A 21,773-nucleotide genomic window follows, 5' to 3' on the forward strand; every position below is an offset into this window, starting at 1 on the left:
CTCACGCCTGTAATCTTGGCGGATCATGAGGTCAAGAGATTCAGACCATCCTGGCCAACATGGTGAAACCCCATCTTAAAAAAACAAAAAACAAAAAAACTCAACATCACTAATCATCAGAGGAATGCAAATCAAAACTATAATTTTATATCATCTTACCCCAGTTAAAATGGCTTTTTATCCAAAAGGCAACAACAGATGATGACAAGGATGTGGAGAAAGGGGAACCCTCATACACTGTTGGTGGGAATGTACATTAGTACAGTCACTATGGAGAACAGTCTGGAGGTTCCTCAGAAACTAAAAATAGAACTACCATATGATCTAGCAATTCCACTTACTGGATGTATACCCAAAACAAAGGAAACCAATATAATAAAGATACATGTGCACTCCCATGTTTGTTGCAGCATTGTTCACAATAGCCAAAATATGGAATCGATCTAAGTGCCCATCAATGGATGAGTGGAAAAAGAAAATGTGGTATATATATACAATGGAATATTATTCAACCATAAAAAAGAATGAAATCCTCTTGTTCACAGCAGGATGGATGGAACTGGAGGTCATTATGTTAAATGAAATAAGCCAGGCACAGAAAGATAAATATCACATGTTCTCACACATATGTGGGGGCTAGAAAATGGATTTGTATGAAGATAGAGAGTAGACTAGTTGTTACTGGAGGACAGGAAGGGTAGGGAGAAGGGATGAAGAGAAAGTGATTGATGAGTACACATATACAGTTTGATGGAAGAAACAAAACCTAGTGTTTGGTAGATCAGTAGGGTGACTATAGTTTACAATAATCTTTGTACAGTTCAAAATAGCTAGAAGGGAATTATTCAAATGTTTCTAGCATATGGAAAAGACAAATATTTAAGGTGATGGATATCTCAAACATACTGATTTGATCTTTACAAATGATATGAATGTATTAAATTATAACATGCCTCAAAACTATGTATATCTATTATGTATCAATTTTTTAAACTTTTAAAATAAAGTAACATGAATAAGTCTTTTATAAAACAAAGAATATTGTTTTTTTTAAAAAACAGATAAATGTAAAAATTTGAGTTTCAAACTCCTCATTTTTCCTATATACAAAAGCCAATGCAAAAAAATTATAAACCTATGTTAATGAACATACAATATATAAATATCTGCTCTTTAACAATGACAATATAACTGAAGGAGGCAGAGATTAATATTCAGAATATATAAAGAATTCCTACAACTTAATGACAAAAAAAATTTAAAAATGGACAAAGATTTTGAATAGATATTTCTCCAAATAAAATATACAGACAGCCAATAAATACATCAAAGGGAAATAAGGGAAATGCAAAGTCATTAGGGAAATACAAATCAAAGCCAGAATGAGATACCACTTCATACCTACTAGGGTGGCTATAATTTTAAAAAAATGGAAAATAACAAGTGTTGGAGAGGATGTGGACAAACTAGAATCCTTGTGCATTGTGGTGGGAATACAAACTGGTACAGCTGCTCTGGAAAACAGTTTGGTGGTTCCTCAAAAAGTTAAACAGAATTACCATACGGCCTAGCATTTCCATTTCTAGGTATAGAGCCAAAAGGAATGAAAACAAATGGCTGGGCGTGGTGGCTCACACCTGCAATCCCAGTACTTTGGGAGGCTGAAGTAGGTGGATCATCTGAGGTCAGGAGTTCCAGATCAGCATGACCAATATGGTGAAATCCCGCCTCTACTAAAAATACAAAATTAACTGGGCATGATAGTGCATGCCTGTAATCTCAGCTACTTGGGAAGCTGAGGCAGGAGAATCACTTGAACCTGGGAGGCAGAGGTTGCAGTGAGCCGAGAACATGTCATTTCACTCCAGTCCAGGCAACAAGAGTGAAACTCTATCTCAAAAACAAAGAAGAAAAACAGAAATGAAAACAGGGACACTAACAGATACCTCTATGTGAGTGTTCATAGCAGCATTATTCACAGTAGCCAAAAGGTGGAAATAACCCAAGTGTCCACCAACTGATGAATAAAATGTGGGGAGACAGAGAGAGAGAGAGAGAATACACATCCTATAGTATTATTCAGCCATAAAAAGGAATGAAGTTCACATTTGTGCTATACAACATGGATGAACCTTGAAAACATTATGCTAAAAGAAATAAGCCAGATACATGAATCCACTTATATGAATGATCTAGAATAGGCAAATTCATAGAGTCAGAAGGTAGATTAGAGGCTATTGGGGCTAGAAGGAGGTGGGAATGGGGATTTACTACTTAACTGGAAGAGTTTCTGTTTGGGGCAATAAAAAATCTTTGGTATTAGTAGAGATGGCCATGCAACTTTGAGAATATTATAAATGTCATTAAATTATACAATTAAAAATGGTTAAAATGGCAAATTTTATGTCATATATATCTTACCAAAAGAAAAAAAGAACTACCATATGACCCATCAGCCAAACACACACTTTTCTGCAAACACACATTATTTGTATGCTCCTTTATTCCTTCTTCCTTCCTAAACAGTCTGCTGCAATTCAGGCAAATGTTTTCACACACAAAGGTTTCCTTCTCAGCAACTTCACTATCAGTGTGAAGCTGAGGCATAAGAACTTGAAGGGAAGGGAGGGAAGAACTCGAAGAAAGGACCTTTAATGCTAGGTAGTGTTACAGCATCTAATTTTTGGATAGACAAAATAGAATGCATTCGACAAACACTTTTGGAGCATCTACTAGGTGTCATGTACTGTTCTAGGGTCTGTAGAGACAGCAGCAAACAAAACATAGATATCTCTATCTTCCAAGGGATTACATTCTAATGTATTTTGGAAGAGCTCTCCAGAAGATTCTGATATGCCCATCACAAATAGCATACAGTAGAGAGACATGAGAGCTGCACAGACCCAGCACTATCTGCCTCCCCATCTCTGTGATAGTGAGGTCTAGAGATGAGAATGCTTTCAAGCAATTGCTCTCATGTAAGAAGGTCCAGTGCTGCCACTTTGAACAGCTCTTGACATTTTTCCCCTAAAACACTGGTAGCTTTCTGTCATATCTGTGACCTTTGGGCTGAAAAGGAGCAGGCATTTTGCTTCTATTTGGATCCAAAGCCCCTAGGCCGATCTAGCATAGGAAAATTAAGCCTTCCTTGTCATCCTGCCTCATTCCTGAGTGCTCTACAATGAAGCTTGAAGGTGAAAGTCCTAGCTAACATAAAAGGTTCAACTTTGGGCCGGGCGCAGTAGTCATACCTGTGATCCCCGCACTTTGGGAGGCCGAGGCGGGCAGATCACTTGAGGTCAAGAGTTTGAGACCAGCCTGGCCAACATGGTAAAACCCCATCTCTACTAAAAATACAAAAATTAGCTGGGCATGGTGGCGCATGCCTGCAATCCCAGCTACTCAGGAGACTGAGGCATGAGAATTGCTTGAACCTGGGAGGTGGAGGTTGCAGTGAGCAGAGACCATGTCACTGCACTCCAGCCTGGCGGACAGAGCAAAACTCTACCTCGAAAAGAAAAAAGAAAAAAAAAGGTCAACTTTGCTTCGTTTTCTACTCTGGGCATAAATTTCCCTCAGAGACCTCCTGGGAAGTGGTAATGGGGCAGGATTCAGGTTCTGCTCTATCCTGGCCAAATTCATCCTCAGCTACATTGAGCTCATCCTTTGATAGATCCCAATTTCCCAATTTCAAACATGTGACCCTAAACAAAGGAGGTACTTGACCTAGGTTTCAATTTCTTCACCTGGAAAAATGGGACCAATATTAGGATCTTCATATATTTTTATTTTTTGGAGACAGGGTCTCACTCTGTTGCCCAAACTGGAGTGCAGTGACGCAATGATGGCTCACTGTAGTCTTGACCTCCCAGGCTCAAGCAATCCTCCATCAGCCTCAGCCTCCCAAGTATATAAGACTACAGGGACATGCCACCATGCCCAGCTAATTTTTATATTTTTAATAGAGACAGGGTTTTGCCATGTACCCAGGCTGGTCTCGAACTCCTGGGCTCAACCAATCTTCCCACCTCAGCCTCCCAAAGTGCTAGAATTACAGGTATGAGTCACCAAGCCTGAACTTTGTACATTTGATGTGAAGGTTAAATGGCTTAAAGTATGCAAAATACTTAACACAGTGACAGACTATACTAACAGGTGCTCAATAAACAGTTGCTATTTTTTCTACTATTATTTTATTAGAAACAACATAGTGAATGTTTTTGAAGAGTGAAAACTTATTCTTATTTATAATTGCCCAAACTTGGAAGCAACCAAGATGTCTTTCAGTGTCCTTTACGTCTGTATGTAATCTGTGGTATACACAATCACATGCAAACATGCAAATCCTACTACGTCTCTTTTCTGAATTATGTATAACAAAGTACTCATCAAATACTGCAACAGAGATTGGCTAGCTGCTTTCTAAACCTCTTCCTCTTCTTCCAATTAGACTACATTTCCCTGGCTCCCTTCCAGTTAGATGTGGCCTTGTAACCAAGTTCTGTCCAACAGAAGTGGGCAAAGTGATGTGGAACATTTCCAGGCTTAGCACATAAGTCTTCCCCATATGATCTTCATTTCCTTGCTTCATTCATCAACTGGAGGAGGAGGATTCCAAGGCCATATGGGATGGGGAAGCCACAAGATGGAAGGCATCTGGTCCCTGAATCACAACGTAGAGAGAGCCACCTGCCAGTCCCTTGCACTGGTCCATTACACGAGTGAAAAACAAATTTCTTCTATGTTAAGTCACTGAAATTTAGGGTTGGTTTGTTTAAACATCTGGTATTACTCTAATATAAATACCCATATTGATTAAAAGCCAGGTAGCATGCTTTAACTAAAAGAGATTCTCCTAACACATATTCTCTTGTATGTTAAACAGAACATACAAATACATGAACTTAAGAGTCAAACAAAAAGCAAAATTAAAAGGAAGTTGCTGGCCAGGTGTGGCAGCTCATGCTCTCAGCACTTTAGGAAGCCAAGGCAGGTAGATGGCTTGAGCTCAGGAGCTCGAAATCAGCCTGGGCAAGATGGCAAAATCTTGTCTCTACAAAAAAATACCAAAAAAAATTAGCCAGGCATGGTGGTGAGCACCTGTCGTCCCAGCCACTCAGGAGGATGAGGTGGGAGGATTGCTTGAGCCTAGGAGGTCCAGCTACAGTGAAGCGAGATTGCACCATTGCACTCCAGCCTGCATGACACACTGAGACCCTGTCTCAAAAAAAAAGAGGGAAGAAGTTACTGATTCTCAAGTCACATCAGCCTAACATCGCCTCAGGTAAACTAATGTCAAACAGTGCTAAGAGTTTAATGAGAGTAATAGACAGGATGTATACAGTCTCACCTGTACAATCTTCCAGGCAGGGAAGTTAATAGTTACAAGCTAAGGGGGGCATTAACTTCTTTTCCAATCTTTCATTTTAATGACAGCGTCAAAACATACGGAAAAGTTGAAAGAAGAATATAGGGGCCAGGCGTGGAGGATCCTGCCTGTAATCCCAGCACTTTGGGAGGCCAAGGCAGGCGGATCACCTGAGGTCGGGAGTTTGAGACCAGCCTGACCAACACGGAGAAACCCATCTCTACTAAAAATACAAAATTAGCAGGGTGTGGTGGCACATGCCTGTAATCCCAGCTACTTGGGAGGCTGAGGCAGGAGAATCACTTGAACCCGGGAGGCAGAGGTTGCGGTGAGCCAAGATCATGCCATTGCACTCTGGGCAACAAGAGCAAAAGTCTGTCTCAAAAAAAAAAAAGAAGAAGAAAGAAGAGGAAGAATGTAAAGCATACCCTTTCACTAGGCAACTAGATTTAACAGTTAGCTAGTACGTTGCAATATTTGTTTTCTCTATATAGGTGGTATGTAAACTTTTTGACTGAACTTTTGGAAAGTTGTATACATTAGGATTCATATGCTTCACCCCTAAATACTTTAGCTTGCATCTCTAAAGAATGAGTACATTCTCCTGCATACCTCATTTATCACACCTACAAAAAAACAGTAATTCTCTAATATCATCTAATAACCAGTCTACATTCAAATGTCCCTACCTATCCCCAAAACATCTTTTATAATTCATTTTCATCACCTAGGAGCCAATCAAGTTTCTCGTTCTACATTTAGTCTCTTTGATCTCCTTTAATCTAGAACATTCACCCTGCCTTGTTTCGTTTGATGTTGACTTTTTGAAGAGACTGTCCTATAGATCGTCCCATATATTGGATTTATCTGATTGTTTTCTCATGGTGTTTTATAACTTGTTTCTCTAGCCTCTGTATTTCCTGGAAACTGGAAGATGTGTCTAAATCCTTTATTTGATTCAGATTAAACTCAAAGGGGAAGGACACTACATAGCTAACGCTGAATACTTCCTGTTTATTATGACACTAGATAGTCCTACAATGAGCAAGGATAAATTTGATGACTTGCTTATAAGATGGTGATTGCCAGACCTCTTCACTATAAAGATACCTTCTTTTCTTTGCAAGAGGCAAGTAACCTATGGGGTGATAGTACCATGCAAGTACCATGTTCCCCAATAACTTTTCACCTAGGATTCTGGAATTCATTGAAAATCCTTGCCTAAATCAATTATCATTAGAAGTTGAAAAATTGTGATTTTCTAATTACAGCATTCCACAAAGGTTAACTTTTTAATATTCTAAGAAATGCTTTTAGGAAATGTCATTTTTCTAATTTTTAAGATACAAACATGTTACTTCCATTTATAACTTTCAAATAATAAGTAAAAGTATTCTTTATATCCAGAGACCTCTTTACAAAGAACATTTTGACAATTCAAGGAAAATCCTATGCAACCACATAGTACGATCTTGTATTTATAAAACATTTTTTTGCTACATAAGTTATTTGCTTTATTTTTAAACAATGTTTAAATTGCAAAAGTAATGTGTCAGTATTAAAGAACGTTCAGGCCATTTAGAAGAATACAAGGAAAAATTAACATTTCTCTTCTCTTTCTCCCAACAACTCATCCCACTCCCAAAGGATAAAGCTTGCATATCCTTCCAGAAAACCACATATGTCATACATAAATTATATACATCATGTTTGTGTATATACAGTATATAGTTATTGAAAGATCAAATAGGATAATACGATACATGATGTTCTGTACCCTGCTTTTTCCACAACACTATGTGTGGACAGGAGCCTTAAAAGTCTATCTCAAAATACCTCTTTTTATCACAGCATAGTATTCCTTAGTGGGAATGTGCTATAATTTAACCAGTCCCATCTGATGAGTACTGCAACTTATTTCCACTGCAACAAATATTGCTGTCTATATATTGTAACATGCTAGCACAAGTATTTCTGAAAGATAAAGTCTAAGAATTGAAAATACTGAATAAAAGGGTAGGCGTGTTGTAAATTTTTTCTGGGTATTAACAAATGGCCCACCCCAAAATATACAATTCTCCTCACTTCCAGTAACTGTGTCCTAATGCATTTTAAAACTACGGCAGGCCGCTACTGAACAAAACTCAAGTAGTAAAGCCTGCCAAAGAATCACAAAGCCTAAAATGAGAATGGGAACTAATATTTACCAAGTGCTTAAGTGTTAGACACTGCTCTTGACCCTTCAGAATATCTCAAGAACACAGCAATTCTGTGAGGTAACATAATCTCCATTTTCCAAAAGAGGAAGCTAAGGCTCAGATTGTTTATCCAATGCTACACAGTTTAATAAGTAACAGCCCCAGCATTTGAACCCAGGGATATCTGGTACCAAAGTGAGACCATACAGAATCTGCTCGCAACTGGGGCCAAAGTAAGGGGCTCTTAAAGGGGAGACTCCTGATTAACCAGGAAGGAGACAATTCCAAAATGTTTGCTCACAGGTTCAAATGTTAATTTCATGTTACCACAGAGTCATCTTTTCCCCCTTCGGACTTTGCCTATGAGCCCACTCTCAGGCTGTGCTTAGGAATCCAGGTCCACCACAATAACAATGAGCCCACAATCCACAGAACCAGAGAGGCTGACCAACATCTTTTTGGAAAGGTGATGGGGTGGTGGAGGAAGATGAGGAGGAAGCAAGAAGCAGGTGGTGGGTTAGCATGGCAGAGTCAGATTATTTTGGATCCATATCAGTTGCCACAAAAACATTATGGGGGAAGTGGAACTACCATACATCTGAGAGAGAACCACAAAATTAAACTGGCACATGTCTGTTTATACCACCTTTCCCTGCCCTAAACACTTTCTATTTCTGCTGCACAGACATGTAGGGCCCAGTAACTTTCGGATGGCACTTAATCACGTAACAGAGACAGACAGCAGGGAGCTCCCTGGCCTGACAGAACAGGTTAGACTAGTGGCGGGCAAGTACCTGGCCCCACTGTCCTGCAGTTCCAGTGGTGGGGTCTGGGGGCTGCTTTCAACATCCTTGGGAAGTTAGGTCTGTAGCTACCTTCCCTTGTCGCTGCCCTGGCCAGTCAGTGAGGAATGCTTATAAGTGTCCCTTGGTGGGTGGGGGAGTTCCTTTCTGTTTAAACGTTAAGCATTCACAGTGTGTCTTTTATTTTCCTTAGGTCCCTGCACCCAAGCAAGCACTTATTATGGGATCTATTTGTGCACATCACTGCTAATGTGGATAATGGAATAAAGGGAAGGAAGGAGAGAGAGAAAGAGGAAGGAAAAAATCTCTCTCCTTTCTCCATTTTATCTCCATCCCAGACACAGGGCTCAGAAAAGCTCCACGGGCACAGGCAACAATTGAAAGGTCAGGAAGAAAACTGATAACGTAATGTGATTTAAATAGGGAGAAGTAGGCGTCAAATTGAATGATTTGAGGAGCAGGTTAAAATGTTATTACAACATTGAAAAGCATAAAAGGTTATATGGTGACCTCTCCCTCCCACTTCTATTTCACAGCCATCTAGTTCCTCTCCCCCAAGGCAACCAATGTTACTCATCTACTGCATGTCCTTCCAGAGATATTTCATAAGTATACCAACAAATATATAAATATATATAAATTTATTTTAAATGTAAAAGATGTTCCTCTCAGATTAAAGTGACACTTAAATACAAAAAGATGGCAGAAATTAGATTTTAAAACTTTTTCCCAAAATAAAGAGTTTTGACATTCACAGTTGAACTCTTTCATTCATATACATTTAAAAGTTAATTGTTTGCCTCCAGAAATTAAGTTGGGTTCCCGGCACGCAGTGGATACTTAAAAAACTGTTTCCTTAGGTCTTTTTGTCATTCCTTACTCAGAGCCAAGAGGACAATTACTCACTTCCTCTATTGATATAGGAAAATAAAATTTTATTTCTTACTATTAAAAAAGAGAAGTCTTGAAAAATCTTTACTGGATTCACTTGTGTTCAAAGATTTGCTTGACAGTAGTAATCATTTCACTGTGTTTAGCAAAACATGCTGTACATCTTAAATGTGGACACTTTTTTTAAAAGATTGCAAACTGAATTTTAAAATCAATTTAAAATCCCCATCCTGATAGTCTTCAGTATATTATGAATAATTAGCTAACCACACGATATTAGAATTCAGATTAGGGGGTCCTTGAAGCAGAAGACCAAAGATACCTGAGAGAAAGAAGAAAGGTTTTCTCACAATTACAGACAATCCTTAAAATATTAATATTTGCCCTGGGACACCACGTATTGACAAACTAAATTTCTTTATACATTTAAAGTAACACTAATACTCAAAGATATAGAATAAAATTACACATGAATGCTGAGATGATGTTGCCTTTTCTGAACAGTCACCAGATTTGTAACTTGATTGTCACAAAATAAAACAGTACACTGTAGCACAACCAAATGGCTGAAAGATGGAGGTGAGTTTTAAAAGTACATCAGCAAAGGAAAATTCCACCGTTGTCTTTAAGCCTTAAGATAAAGGTGATTGAAGTCTTCAGAACACGGAGTACTCTCCAGAAAAAATATTTTTAAATCACCATTTATTTTCCATCCCTTGAGCATGTATTTACGAATCTGTCAAATCTACCTATTTCACATTGTCCTTTAAAAAACTGGGTCTAGGGCCTATTCAATAAAAATATTTCCATGATTATCTATATAGAAAGGCAATTTTCATTTGTATCATGGCTTGGAGTCAATCACCTGCAATGACCACATGCTTCAATTCGCCCCTGTCTGTCTTCTCAGGAAACCTCCCAACTTACCTGCAGGCCTGGCATCAGTCATTTATCACCAACTGACACAAACCACAGAGCTCAACAACAGTTAGGGGTGGAGGCCAAAGTCTGTGTTGAGACTTGTAATTTGCAATCATCAAACCCAGTTTTAGACCTGGTCCTGTTTCAAGATCTGTGTAGGTCACTACTTCTTCAACACTGGAGGGCTCTTAACAGCGCTTGCCCTTTACACAGTTTGGTGGTGGGCCTCGTGGCCATGAGCCCCAGCTGTCAACAACTAATCAAGAAACTTGAGAAGCAAGGCCCAGAACCAAAGGTAACTTTCACATTAAAGGTTAAGGTTTTTGCTTTCCATTCTCTATCAGGGAACCCTGGAGGGAAACTGAATTAAGAAATCCCTCCAGTATAAGTGATAAAGTAAAATGTTCCCCATTGGGAACAGTCATGAAGTGGCTCGTCTATTCCGTGTGAGGATGGCAACGTGGGCTTGAACACCACTGAAATAATTACATTCAAAAAGAGAATACCTGACTCCACGTTGGAGTCATGGGCAGGGCGAGGGAGAGAGGCAGGGGACATAGAGAAAGAAGGATGACTCAGATTATGGCTGACATCCATGTAATAAAGGGAGATTTGTACTGACCACTGTGCGTGTAACACATTGTGTACCATTAAATCTAGAAAAGGATGGTGGCATCAGCCCACCCCTAACAACAAAAGATGGCTGACTCTAGAGTTAAAACCACGATTTTTCCTCTTCATGCATTCGGAAATGTATCTCAAAGTCACCTCATGTTACCATCTTAGGAATACAAAAGCTCCTCTTTGTTTGAGAAAGCAAGTAACTGGGTATAACTTCCCACTTGGGACATAAGAGCAGGAGGTGTGCCTGTCTCCCCATCTAGGCCTGACATAGTGGTGCCACCCACTCTGGGTCCTGGACCACTGCTACCTTTCACCGTATTTCATGCTCTGACTTTGTCAGTAAGAGACCTGGGGATGTGGACCTCAGAAGTGGGTGCCCACCCGGGCTGACCTTGGATGTGGGGTTCCGAGACCCCCCCACTAAAGTATACCCAAGCAAAGACACTTTCAGACTTCGTCCCCACTCCCTACTGTGGCCTGTCCCCTGAGATGATGCGGTCACCTGGGAAGTCACCCACCTCCAGCCACCACTCAGGCACACACACCCTACCGAGCTCAACTGGGGCGGGAGGTGGTAAGAGGTTTGCAACAGAGACCGAACGGGGCAGACGGAACCGCACCTCCGTCCCTTTCATTTTCTTGGGTTCCCAATGCAGAAACGTGGAAATGGGGTGGAATTGTTTTTAACGGTAGCAGAGAGCCAGAAAATGCAGACAGTTGACCTTGGGAACCAACACCGTCGCAGCGGGAAACGTAAAAGAAACGGAACACGTTGGCCAAGTGAAGGGGGAGCACCGCGCGGCGCCAGGAGGAGCGCGGCGGCCGAGGGGTGTGGAGGGCGCGGGGTGCAACAGGGGTGCTCACCATAGATCATGGCCAGCCCGGTCTCGTGCAGAAAGCGCACTCGGCGGTGCTTGAAGAGCCAGATGGTGAGGATGGTGAGCGTGAGCAGCAGGATGAAGGTGAGCAGGCTCACGCTGTCTTGCCGGTGGCTCTCCTCCGCCTCCTTCTCAGTAGCGAGCTCCTCCATGGCGCTGCTGTCCTCGGCCGCCGCCCCAGAGGAGGCCGAGGCCGCGGCCGCGACTCGTAGCCCCCGACCCAGCAGCAGCGACAGCAGCAACGGCGGCAGCAGCAGCCGCCGCGGCGGCGCCCCGGCAACCCGATCGAAGCCGGGGCGCGCCGCGTCACAAGGCTCCATGGTCCCGGGGCCGCCGGCGCCTCCACCGCGCGGGGACCAGCAGCCCGCGCCGTCGGCGGGTTCTGGCAGTACCGCGGACCTGCCGGAGTGGCTGCGGCCGCCGCAGCTCCTCCTCCTACTCGCTCCGGGCGGGGGCTGCGCCCAGAGCCGCGCGGGGGAGGGGCGCGCGCAGTGCGCAGGATCCCCAAGCACCGCCCCCCGCCCGCGCACCTGTTCGTCCGCTGGCCGCGCCACGCCGCGCCGCCCCGTGGGCCGACCAAGCCACCCCGGCGGGACCGGCTGTCGCCCTCCGGTCCGCGGACTGGCTGCCGACCGCTTGCCTCTCTGCGCTCCTCTCCCAGTCCTGGCGCACCTGGCCAGGCAGTCTCGGGTCGAGGGGCCAGTTCAGAGGCAGTTGCTGCCGCGCTTCCTAAAGGGGACGCCAGAGGTCGCCGGCGCCTAGCGGGAGCATCGGCTTTGAGTGGCTCGCTGTGCGATTTCGAATCCAGTCTCTGGCGCCACCGCGAAGTGTTTAATCTCAAGCCAGTGTGTAGCTGCGCTGGGCCCAGTAAAGTGGGGTCTCTCAGGGAACCGAGCAGCCCTGAAGCCACGTTAGCCCCTACACCTCTCTTTCCTCATCTCTCAGGTTGCCTTCCAGCCCCAGAACCTGCTAGGTTTCATTCAAACCTCTGTTCCCATCTGACTCAAATGTGAGGACTGATAAGGGGTTGGAATTGGGGGAGGGCATTGAAGTATCTATTTCCTCACTTGAGGGAATAGACTGACTGCGTCTGCGCTGTGCTACTAATCTCCTTGGGGAAAAGGGTTGAACCACAAGGAACTGAACGCTTGCCATTCCTGGTAGAAGAGCAGTAGTAGCTGGTCCTAAGGTGATGGTGGTGAGGGGGTCACCCTGATGACCCTTTTATGTTGCTCACCTGGTAACCCAGAGAATCTTTTCATGACTCTTAGGACCAAGCCCAGCTGTAAACAAAATTATGACGTGGACTCTGAAAGATGAAGCCTCTTGGAACAAATTCTCAGGAAAACGAGAATCTTCAATCCACTTTGCTCCTCTGGTCAAGGAAGAAACGAGATCAGATTAACCACTGAATTCCCAGTGCTTAGCACTGGACTCATGTGTTTATTGAACCACTCTGAAATCTCTACCAAAACTATCCATGTTTTTGTTTCCAGGGGAGTTTGCATTTTTTAAGAGGATTCATTGAAGAAGGCAATGCTTAACCAAACAGACTAATAGGGTACAGGTAGCATTAGGTAAGAAAACTCTATGGAGTACTGCAGCCTTCTTGGTTCCCCTGTAGGTGAACACTGCCAAAGCTGCCTAGTGGTTTCTTTACAGCAGGGAAATCTCTTCATCTAGATTTTAGCTAGCCCCTTTCCCAACTCCTCTAGGCAGTCACTCAGCCCCTGCAAACATCCATATACCTTGCAGTTCCACTCAGGTTTCCAAAGAAATTGCAAATACTGAAAACCTGGATGGTCACTGTATTGGTCATAATATTATGCCCCCTTGGGTGCCCAGTACTCAAGGACAGAATTTCCCTCTTCAGTTCACATGGAAGGCAACTCAGGAGCTACCTTAAAAGTACAGACTTCTTACTTTTTGTGGCAGATTGCATTTTTTTTAATGGCCACAATCATATTTCCAATCCCAGAAACTTGCCATCCCACAACAAGAAGGGGCATCTATGTTCCCACCCCTTGAACTTCAGTGGACCTTTGTGACTGCCTCAAAGATTATAATGTGGTAATGGAGATGATGTGATTTGTGAGGCTGGATCATAAAAGGTAATCTAGCTCCTGCCTGTTTCAGTCACTTTCCACTCACTTTAGAGCCCTGAGTCTATTTAACAAACCTAGCTAGGCCGGGTGCGGTGGCTCATGCCTGTAATCTCAGCATTTTGGGAGGCCGAGGCAGGTGGATCACTTGAGGTCAGGAGTTCAAGACAAGCCTGACCAACATGGCAAAACTATGTCTCTACTAAAAATACAAAAATTAGCCCAGTGTGGCAGCCCATGCCTGTAGTCCCAGCTACTCAGGAGGCAGAGGCAGAAGAATTGCTTGAACCTGAGAAGCGAAAGTTGCAGTGAGCCAAGATGGCACCACTGCACTCCAGCCTGGGTGACATGGTGAGATTCCATCTCAAAAAAAAAAAAAAAGAGAGAAGAAAAAAGAAATCGAGCTACCTGGAGGCTGCCATACTGAAGAAACCATGTAGAGAGGCCGTGTAGCAATAGAGGCAGATGCCACAGGAGCCCCAACTTTTTGAGTGTTCCCAGCCCAAATGCCATGGAGGTGAATGAATGAGCCTTCAAATCAATTTCTTCCCAGTCACCATTTTACTGTAGACACATGAGAGGCCCCAAGTAAGAACCATGTCGCTGAGCCTAACCAACATCTGCAATTGTAACATAATAAAATGATTGATGTTATTTTAAGCTACTAAGTTTGAGGGTGGTTTATTCCACAGCAATAAATAACCAGAAGAGTATTTATTATGTAAAGTAGTTCCTTTGGTTAGAGTGTGAAAAGACTAGTCCCAATTATTCACAAATATACACCAAAGAAAACCCTCCATTATGTATACATATTTATGTATGAAAACTAACCTATACAATACAGGAGTTCTAATTTCAGCTAACTCAGAATAATCACACCCAACCCATTACCTCCTACTGAATACAGCTATGAAATATAAACAGAATGCATGCAGCAGCTATTTGAGGACTCTAGAAAGTAAATTGTACCACACAAACTGAGGAAAAACAACAGAATTTGAAGCAAAACTGAACTGGCAGTGAATTTACCATTTTTCTCCTCCAGTCTCCGCTAGACTAGACTCAAGGCAGCTCAAAACCCAGAAGGGAGCATCAACATGGACAGAGAAAGCTCTAGGAAAAGCAGAAAATTGGTCTCCTAATATTCAGAGAAAGTAGGAGAAATGTGACATTTTCCTTTTTTTTCTTTTCTCCATTCTCTTGCTTCTTAGCCAATAAGCAATTCCACTGTGGCAGCTGAGTCAACAGTGACAATGGAGAAAGCAGTACCCTCAAACACCCCAAAATGCTGAGGGAGGGGAGAACCTTCCTGTCTGTTTGGAGTAGCTCTGGTCCCAAGACAGTGGGGCCAAACCCTCAATGATATATATTTTTTTCACTCTCTCTGTCCTGATGCTTGGCCCAAGACATGGGCAAAGTTGCAGGAAATACATAACAGAGAGGATTTAACAAAGACCCAGATTTCTGGACAGGTGTGGTGGCTCACCCCTGTAATCCCAACACTTTGGGAGGTGGAGGTGGGAGGACTGGTTGAGGCCAGGAGTTGAAAAACAGCCTGGGCAATGTAGCAAGACCCTGTCTCTACGAAAAATTTAAAAATAAAATGAGCTGGGCATGGTAGTGCTTGCCTATAGTCCTGGCTACTCAAGAGGCTAAGGTGGGAAGATCACTTGAGCTCAGGAGTTTGAGGCTGCAGTGAGCAATGATCATACCACTGCACTCCATACTGGGTGACACAGCAAGACCCTCTCTTTAAATAAATAAATAAATAAATAAATAGCTGAGATTTCTTGCCAATTGATTAAAAGGGGAACTTCAAGGCATTACAAAGTACCAAGGAGACAGTAGAGAGGGCAGGACCTTAGGAAAGGTCCTCATAAAGTTTTTATGAACGCCTAGGTTTATCTCAACCTGCACATGGATCTGATCCTAAACAGCATACCAAAGGCTGTGATAATTGAGCTAAGAGGCAGACCACCACCCTAGCCCTAGACTAGCCACTGGATAAAACACATGTAAGACAGATCTGAATAGCATTGCAAAGTTTTGAAAACTGAATTGACTTTGCAGTTACTATCCACAAAAGGCATGTCGGAACTTACGATCTAAACACAAGCGTGTCTATTACAAGCTAAAACAAAAATATAAACATTTCACCATAGTATTAAAACAAGATACAACGTCTTATAATATTCAAAATGTCCAGGATACAACCCAAAATTATTCAATACCTAAAAAAACATGAAAATCTTAACTTGAGTGGGAAAAGGCAATTAACAGACACCAATCCTGAGATGATACCAGTGTTGAAAGTATCTGAAAAATATTTTAAAGCAGCTACAATGATGCTCCAAGAAGTAAGGACAAATAATCTTGAAATGAATGCAAAGATAAAAGGCTCAGCACAGGAGTAAAAGGTAAAATAAGAACCAAATTGAAATTTTAGGCCAGGCATGGTGGCTCAGACCCATAATCCCAGCACTTTGGGAGGCTGAGACAGGCAGATCATGAGGTCAGGAGTTTGAGACCAGCCTAGCCAACATGGCAAAACCCCATCTCTACTAAAAATACAAAAATTAGCCAGGCATGGCAGCATGTGCCTGTAATCCCAGCTACTGGGGAGGCTGAGGCAGAAGAATCATTTGAACCCAGAAAGTGGAGGTTGCAGTGAGCAGAGATTGCACCACTTCGCTCCAGCCTGGGTGACAGAGTGAGATTCCATCTCAAAAAAAAAACAAAAGAAAAGAAATTTTATAAGTGAGGAATACAGTAGCTGGAATTTTAAAACTGGATGGACACAATGGCAGAATAGAGATGAAAGAGTCAGTAAATATGAAAATAGATGAACAGAAACTATCCAATATGAATAGCAGAGAAGAAAAACTGAAAAATAAATAGAGTCACAAAGACCTATAGGAGAATAACAAAATATCTAACATTTGTGTCTTTAGAGTTACAGAAGGAGAAAAGAAAGAGTGTGGTACAGAAAAAAAGATGTGAAAATATAATAACTGAAAACATTCCAGATTAAGCAAAAGACACAAACCTGTAGATTCAAGAACCTCAGCGAACCCCAAACAGGATAAACCCAAAGAATCAAAGCATACACACATTATATTCAAACTGCTGAAAAGAAAAACAAGGAAAATATATTTAAAGCAGAAAGATAAAAATGACATATTACATGGCCGGGCGCAGTGGCTCACTCCTGTAATCCCAGCACTTTGGGAGGCCAAGTCAAGCAGATCACCTGAGGTCCAGCGTTCGAGACCAGCCTGATCAACATGGAGAAACCTTGTCTTTACTAAAAATACAAAAAAAATTAGCCAGGAGTAGTGACACATGCCTGTAATTTGATCTACTTGGGAGAGTGAGGCAGGAGAATCTCTTGAACCGGGGAGGCAGAGGTTGCAGTGAGCTGAGATCACACCATTGCACTCCAGCCTGGGCAACATACAGGGTAACAACAATTCAGATGACTATGGATTTCTCATCAGAAACCAAGAAGATCATAAAGACATGCATAGCATGTTTAATGTGCTGAAAGAACTATTAACTCAAAATAATACATCCAACAAAAATAGATTTCAGTGTGAAGAAATAACACCAACACTGCACAATCTCTTCTAGAAAGACAGTTGAAGAAAGCTGCATACCAATATCTCTCATGAACTGAGACATAAAAATTCTCAACAAAATACTAACTAGTAAATTAAATCTAACAATGTATAAAAAGAAGTATACACCATGACCAAGTGGTATTTATCCTAGGATTACAAGGCTTGTTCCACATGAGAAAATCAATCAATGCAATCCACCGTATTTACTGTTTAAGGAAGAAAAGCCACATGATTATATTCACTGATGCAGAAAAAGCATTGAGAAAATTCAACATCTATTCACAATAGCTTTCAGCAAAATAGTAGTAAAGGGGAACTTCTTTGACCTGATCATGAGCAGGTTCCCTCCCCACCACCAAAAAAAATGCATACGAAAGCTAGCATTATTCTTAAGATAAAAGACTAAATTCTTTCTCCCCAAGGTCGGGAAATGGCAAGAAAGTCCACTATCATCACTCTTAGTCAGCATTGTATTGGAACTCCAAGTCAGTGCAATGAGACAGAAAAAAGAAGTAAAAGGCATACGTATATAGCAAAAATAACAATATATATATATTTTTTTGAGATGGAGTCTTGCTCTGTCGCCCAGGCTGGAGTACAGTGGTGCAATCTCAGCTCACTGTAAACTCCATCTCCTGGGTTCAAGCAATTATCCTCCCTCAGCCTCCCAAGTGGCTGGGATTACAGGCGTGTGCCACCACACCTGGCTAATTTTTTGGTATGTTTGGTAGAGATGGAGTTTCACCATGTTGGCCAGGCTGGTCTCGAACTCTTGACCTCAGGTGATCCACCCACCTTGGCCTCCCAAAGTGCTGGGATTACAGGTGTGAGCCACTGCACCCAGCCACAATATATAAGTTTTGATGGAATGCCGGGGAAGCAGAGGAACTAAAAACAGAGGGAACAAAAAGAAAAGAGAGGAAAAAAGAGAAGTTCTCAAGGATATTAGAAAATTTCTCTTATTTGTTTCAAGTGAGCCAAGATTATGACATTGCACTCCAGCCTGGGCAACAAGAGTAAAACTCTGTCTCAAAAAAAAAAAAAAAAGAAAGAAAGAAAATTTCTCCTATTCATAGATAATATGATCATCTACTTAGAAAAATCCCATGAAATTTGCAAAATCCTATAACTAAATAAGTGAGTTTAGGAAGATATCAGGGCACAAGGGCAGCACACAAAAACCAATCATATTTCTATATAAAAGCTATGTGTACTTAGCCACCACACCTGGCTAATTTTTGTATTTTTAGTAGAGATGAGGTTTCCCTATGTTGGCCAAGCTGGTCTCAAACTCCTGACCTCACATGATCCACCTGCCTTGGCCTCCCAAAGTGCTGGGATTACAGGTGTGAGCAACTGCACCCAGCTAAAAAAATCTTTAAAATATATCGTTCACAATAGCATAGAAGAAAAATATTTAGTTATAAATTTAACAAAACATGTCCAGGATCTATATGCTAAAATCTGTAAAATGTTGACAAAAGAAATAAAAAAATACCTGAATAAATGAAGAGACATACCATGTTCATGGATTGAAAGACCTTGTACAAAAAATTTTAGTTAGAATATAGATTTAAATGCAACACAAAAAACTGTGTAACAGTTACAAGAAAACATAAGAATACCTTCCTGATCTTGGATTAAGCAAAGAGTGCTTAGATATGACACCAAAAGCACAATCCCTATATGAAAAACATTGATAATTGGACTGCATCAAATTTAGAAGTTTTTGCTCTGCAAAAGACACTGTTAAGGTAATGAAAAGACATGCTACAGAGTGGGAGAAAATATTTACAAAACATATTCAACAAAGGACTTATATCCATAGTATATAAGAAACTCTCAGTTTACCCACCTGACAAAGGGCTGATATCCAGAATTTACAAAGAACTCAAACAGATTTACAGGAAAAAAACAAACAAGCCCTTCAAAAATGGGCAAAGGATATGAACAGACACTTTACAAAAGAAGACATACACGAGGCCAACAAACATATGAAAAAATGCTCATCATCACTGGTCATTAGACAGATGCAAATCAAAACCACACTGAGATACCATCTCACGCCAGTTAGAATGGCGATCATTAAAGAATCTGGAGACAACAGATGCTGGAGACGATGTGGAGAAATAGGAACACTTTTACACTGTTGGTGGGAGTGTAAATTAGTTCAACCATTGTGGAAGACAGTGTGGCGATTCCTCAAGGCCTTAGAAATAGAAATTCCATTTGACCCAGCAATCCCATTACTGGGTATATATCCAAAGGACTATAAATCGTTCTACTATAAGGACACATGCACACAAATGTTCATTGCAGCACGGTTTACAATAGCAAAGACCTAGAACCAACCCAAATGCCCATCCATGATAGACTGGACTGGGAAAATGTGGCACATATACACCATGGAATACTATGCAGCAACCAAAAACGATGAGTTCGTGTCCTTTGTAAGGACATGGATGAAACGGGAGAACATCATTCTCAGCAAACTGACACAAGAACAGAAAATGAAATACCACATATTCTCACTCATAGGCGGGTGAGGAAAAATGGGAACACATGGACACAGGGAAGGGAGTACTACACATTGGGGTCTATTGGGGGGAATGGGGAGGGACAGCAGGGGGGGAGCTGGGGAGGGATAGCCTGGGGAGAAATGCCAAATGTGGATGAAGGGCAGGAAGGCAGCAAAACACACTGCCATGTGTGTACCTATGCAACTATTTTGCACGTTCTTCACATGTACCCCAAAACCTAAAATGCAATTAAAAAAAAAAAAGAAACTCTCTGAACTTAACAGTCAGAAAACAACCCAGTTGAAAAATGGGCAGAAGGTTTGAACCAACACTTTACAAAAGACAATCTGTGGATGAGAAATCACTACATGAAGAGATGTTTAACATCATTAGCCATTAGGGAAATAAAAATTAATACCATGAGTCTGCGTCCAGGGAACATGGCAGTGGCAGCAACCAGACTGTGGTGGTGGGAGATCGTGGGAGCTGCAGTGCTGACCAGGGGGGCTGGGTGACCTTCAGTTCTATTGCTGGTGATGAGGCGTAAGAGCACCAGGGCTGACATGTGCCCCACTGTCAGACCACGGAATGATGTGGCCCACAAGCAGCTCTCAGCTTTTGTAGAGCATGTGGCTGAAATCCTGCCCAAGTATGTCCAACAAATTCAGGTGTCCTTCTTCAATGAGTTATAGATCTGTATCCATCCTGATGGCGTCATCCCAGCGCTGACTTTCCTCAAGGATCATACCAATGTACAGTTCAAAACCCTGGCTGACTTGACAGCACTGAACATCCCGACTCAGCAGAACCATTTTGAGATTGTCTACAACCTGTTGTCTCTGTGCTTCAACTCACGGATCCATGTGAAGATCTACACAGATGAGCTGACGCCCATTCAGTCCATTATATCTGTGTTCAAGGAAGCCAACTGGTATGAGAGGGAGATCTGGGACATGTTTGGAGTCTTCTTTGCTAACCACCCAGATCTAAGAAGGATCCTGACAGGTTATGGCTTCGAGGGGCATCCTTTCCAGAAAGACTTCCCTCTATCTGGCTATGTCGAGTTATGCTATGATGAAGAGGGGAAGCAGTGGTGGCAGAGCCAGTGGAGTTGGCCCAAGAGTTCCGCAAATTTGACCTCAACAGCCCCTAGGAGGCTTTCCCAACCTATCGCCAACCCCCAGAGAGTATCAAGCTTGAAGCCAGAGAAAAGAAGCCTGAAGCCAAGTAGCTCTAGGGAAGGCATGTGGATCCTAGAAAGCACCTTATAATTGAGTGTCTGTGTAAGTAAATTCCTTAGACTAAAAAAAAAATTAATACCATGATTACCACCTATTAGATTGGCTTAGAATATTAGAAATAGAATGACTAAATAAAAAATACTGACAACACCAATTGGAGATGAGAACGAAGAGCCCCTGGAACTCTCATATGTTGCTGGTGGGAATGCAAAATAGTAAGCCATGCTGGAAGACAGTTTGGCAGTTTCTTATAACGTTAACATGCATTTTTCCATAAGAACAAGCAATCCCACTCCTAGGTATATATTTATATATCCAAGGGAAGTGAAAATGTATTCATCCAACAACCTGCACATGGATTTTTTGTTGTTGTTTTGAGACAGTCTCCCTCTGTCGCCCAGGCTGAAGTGCAGCAGCACAATCTTGGCTCACTGTACCCTCCGCTTCCCAGGTTCAAGCAATTCTTGTGCCTCAGCCTCCCAAGTACCTGGAATTATAAGCATGTACCACCATGCCCAGCTGATTTTTGTATTTTTAGTAGAGATGGAGTTTCACCATGTTGGCCAGGCTGGTCTTGAACTCCTGACCTCAAGTGATCTACCCACCTC

At 42.0% G+C, this 21,773-nt stretch overlaps 1 protein-coding gene and 1 pseudogene across 2 annotated transcripts in view; one reads left to right on the forward strand and one right to left on the reverse strand.

Moving 5' to 3' along the window:
- SLC9A7 (solute carrier family 9 member A7) overlaps positions 1–12,124 on the reverse strand; it is a 151,437-nt gene extending 139,313 nt beyond the window's left edge. For both annotated transcript variants that reach the window (XM_035289162.3, XM_035289161.3), the window contains exon 1: positions 11,670–12,124. In XM_035289162.3, the coding sequence (XP_035145053.1) occupies positions 11,670–12,003 (334 nt within the window). In that variant the 5' untranslated portion in view covers positions 12,004–12,124. The remainder of the gene's footprint in view (positions 1–11,669) is intronic.
- Positions 12,125–20,364: 8,240 nt separating this feature from the next.
- On the forward strand, positions 20,365–21,155 carry LOC100413306 (NADH dehydrogenase [ubiquinone] iron-sulfur protein 3, mitochondrial pseudogene; annotated as a pseudogene).
- The last annotated feature ends 618 nt before the right edge of the window (positions 21,156–21,773 follow it).

Source organism: Callithrix jacchus, chromosome X (genome assembly GCF_049354715.1).
Source record: "Callithrix jacchus isolate 240 chromosome X, calJac240_pri, whole genome shotgun sequence".
In the NCBI taxonomy this organism is placed as follows: domain Eukaryota; kingdom Metazoa; phylum Chordata; class Mammalia; order Primates; family Cebidae; genus Callithrix; species Callithrix jacchus.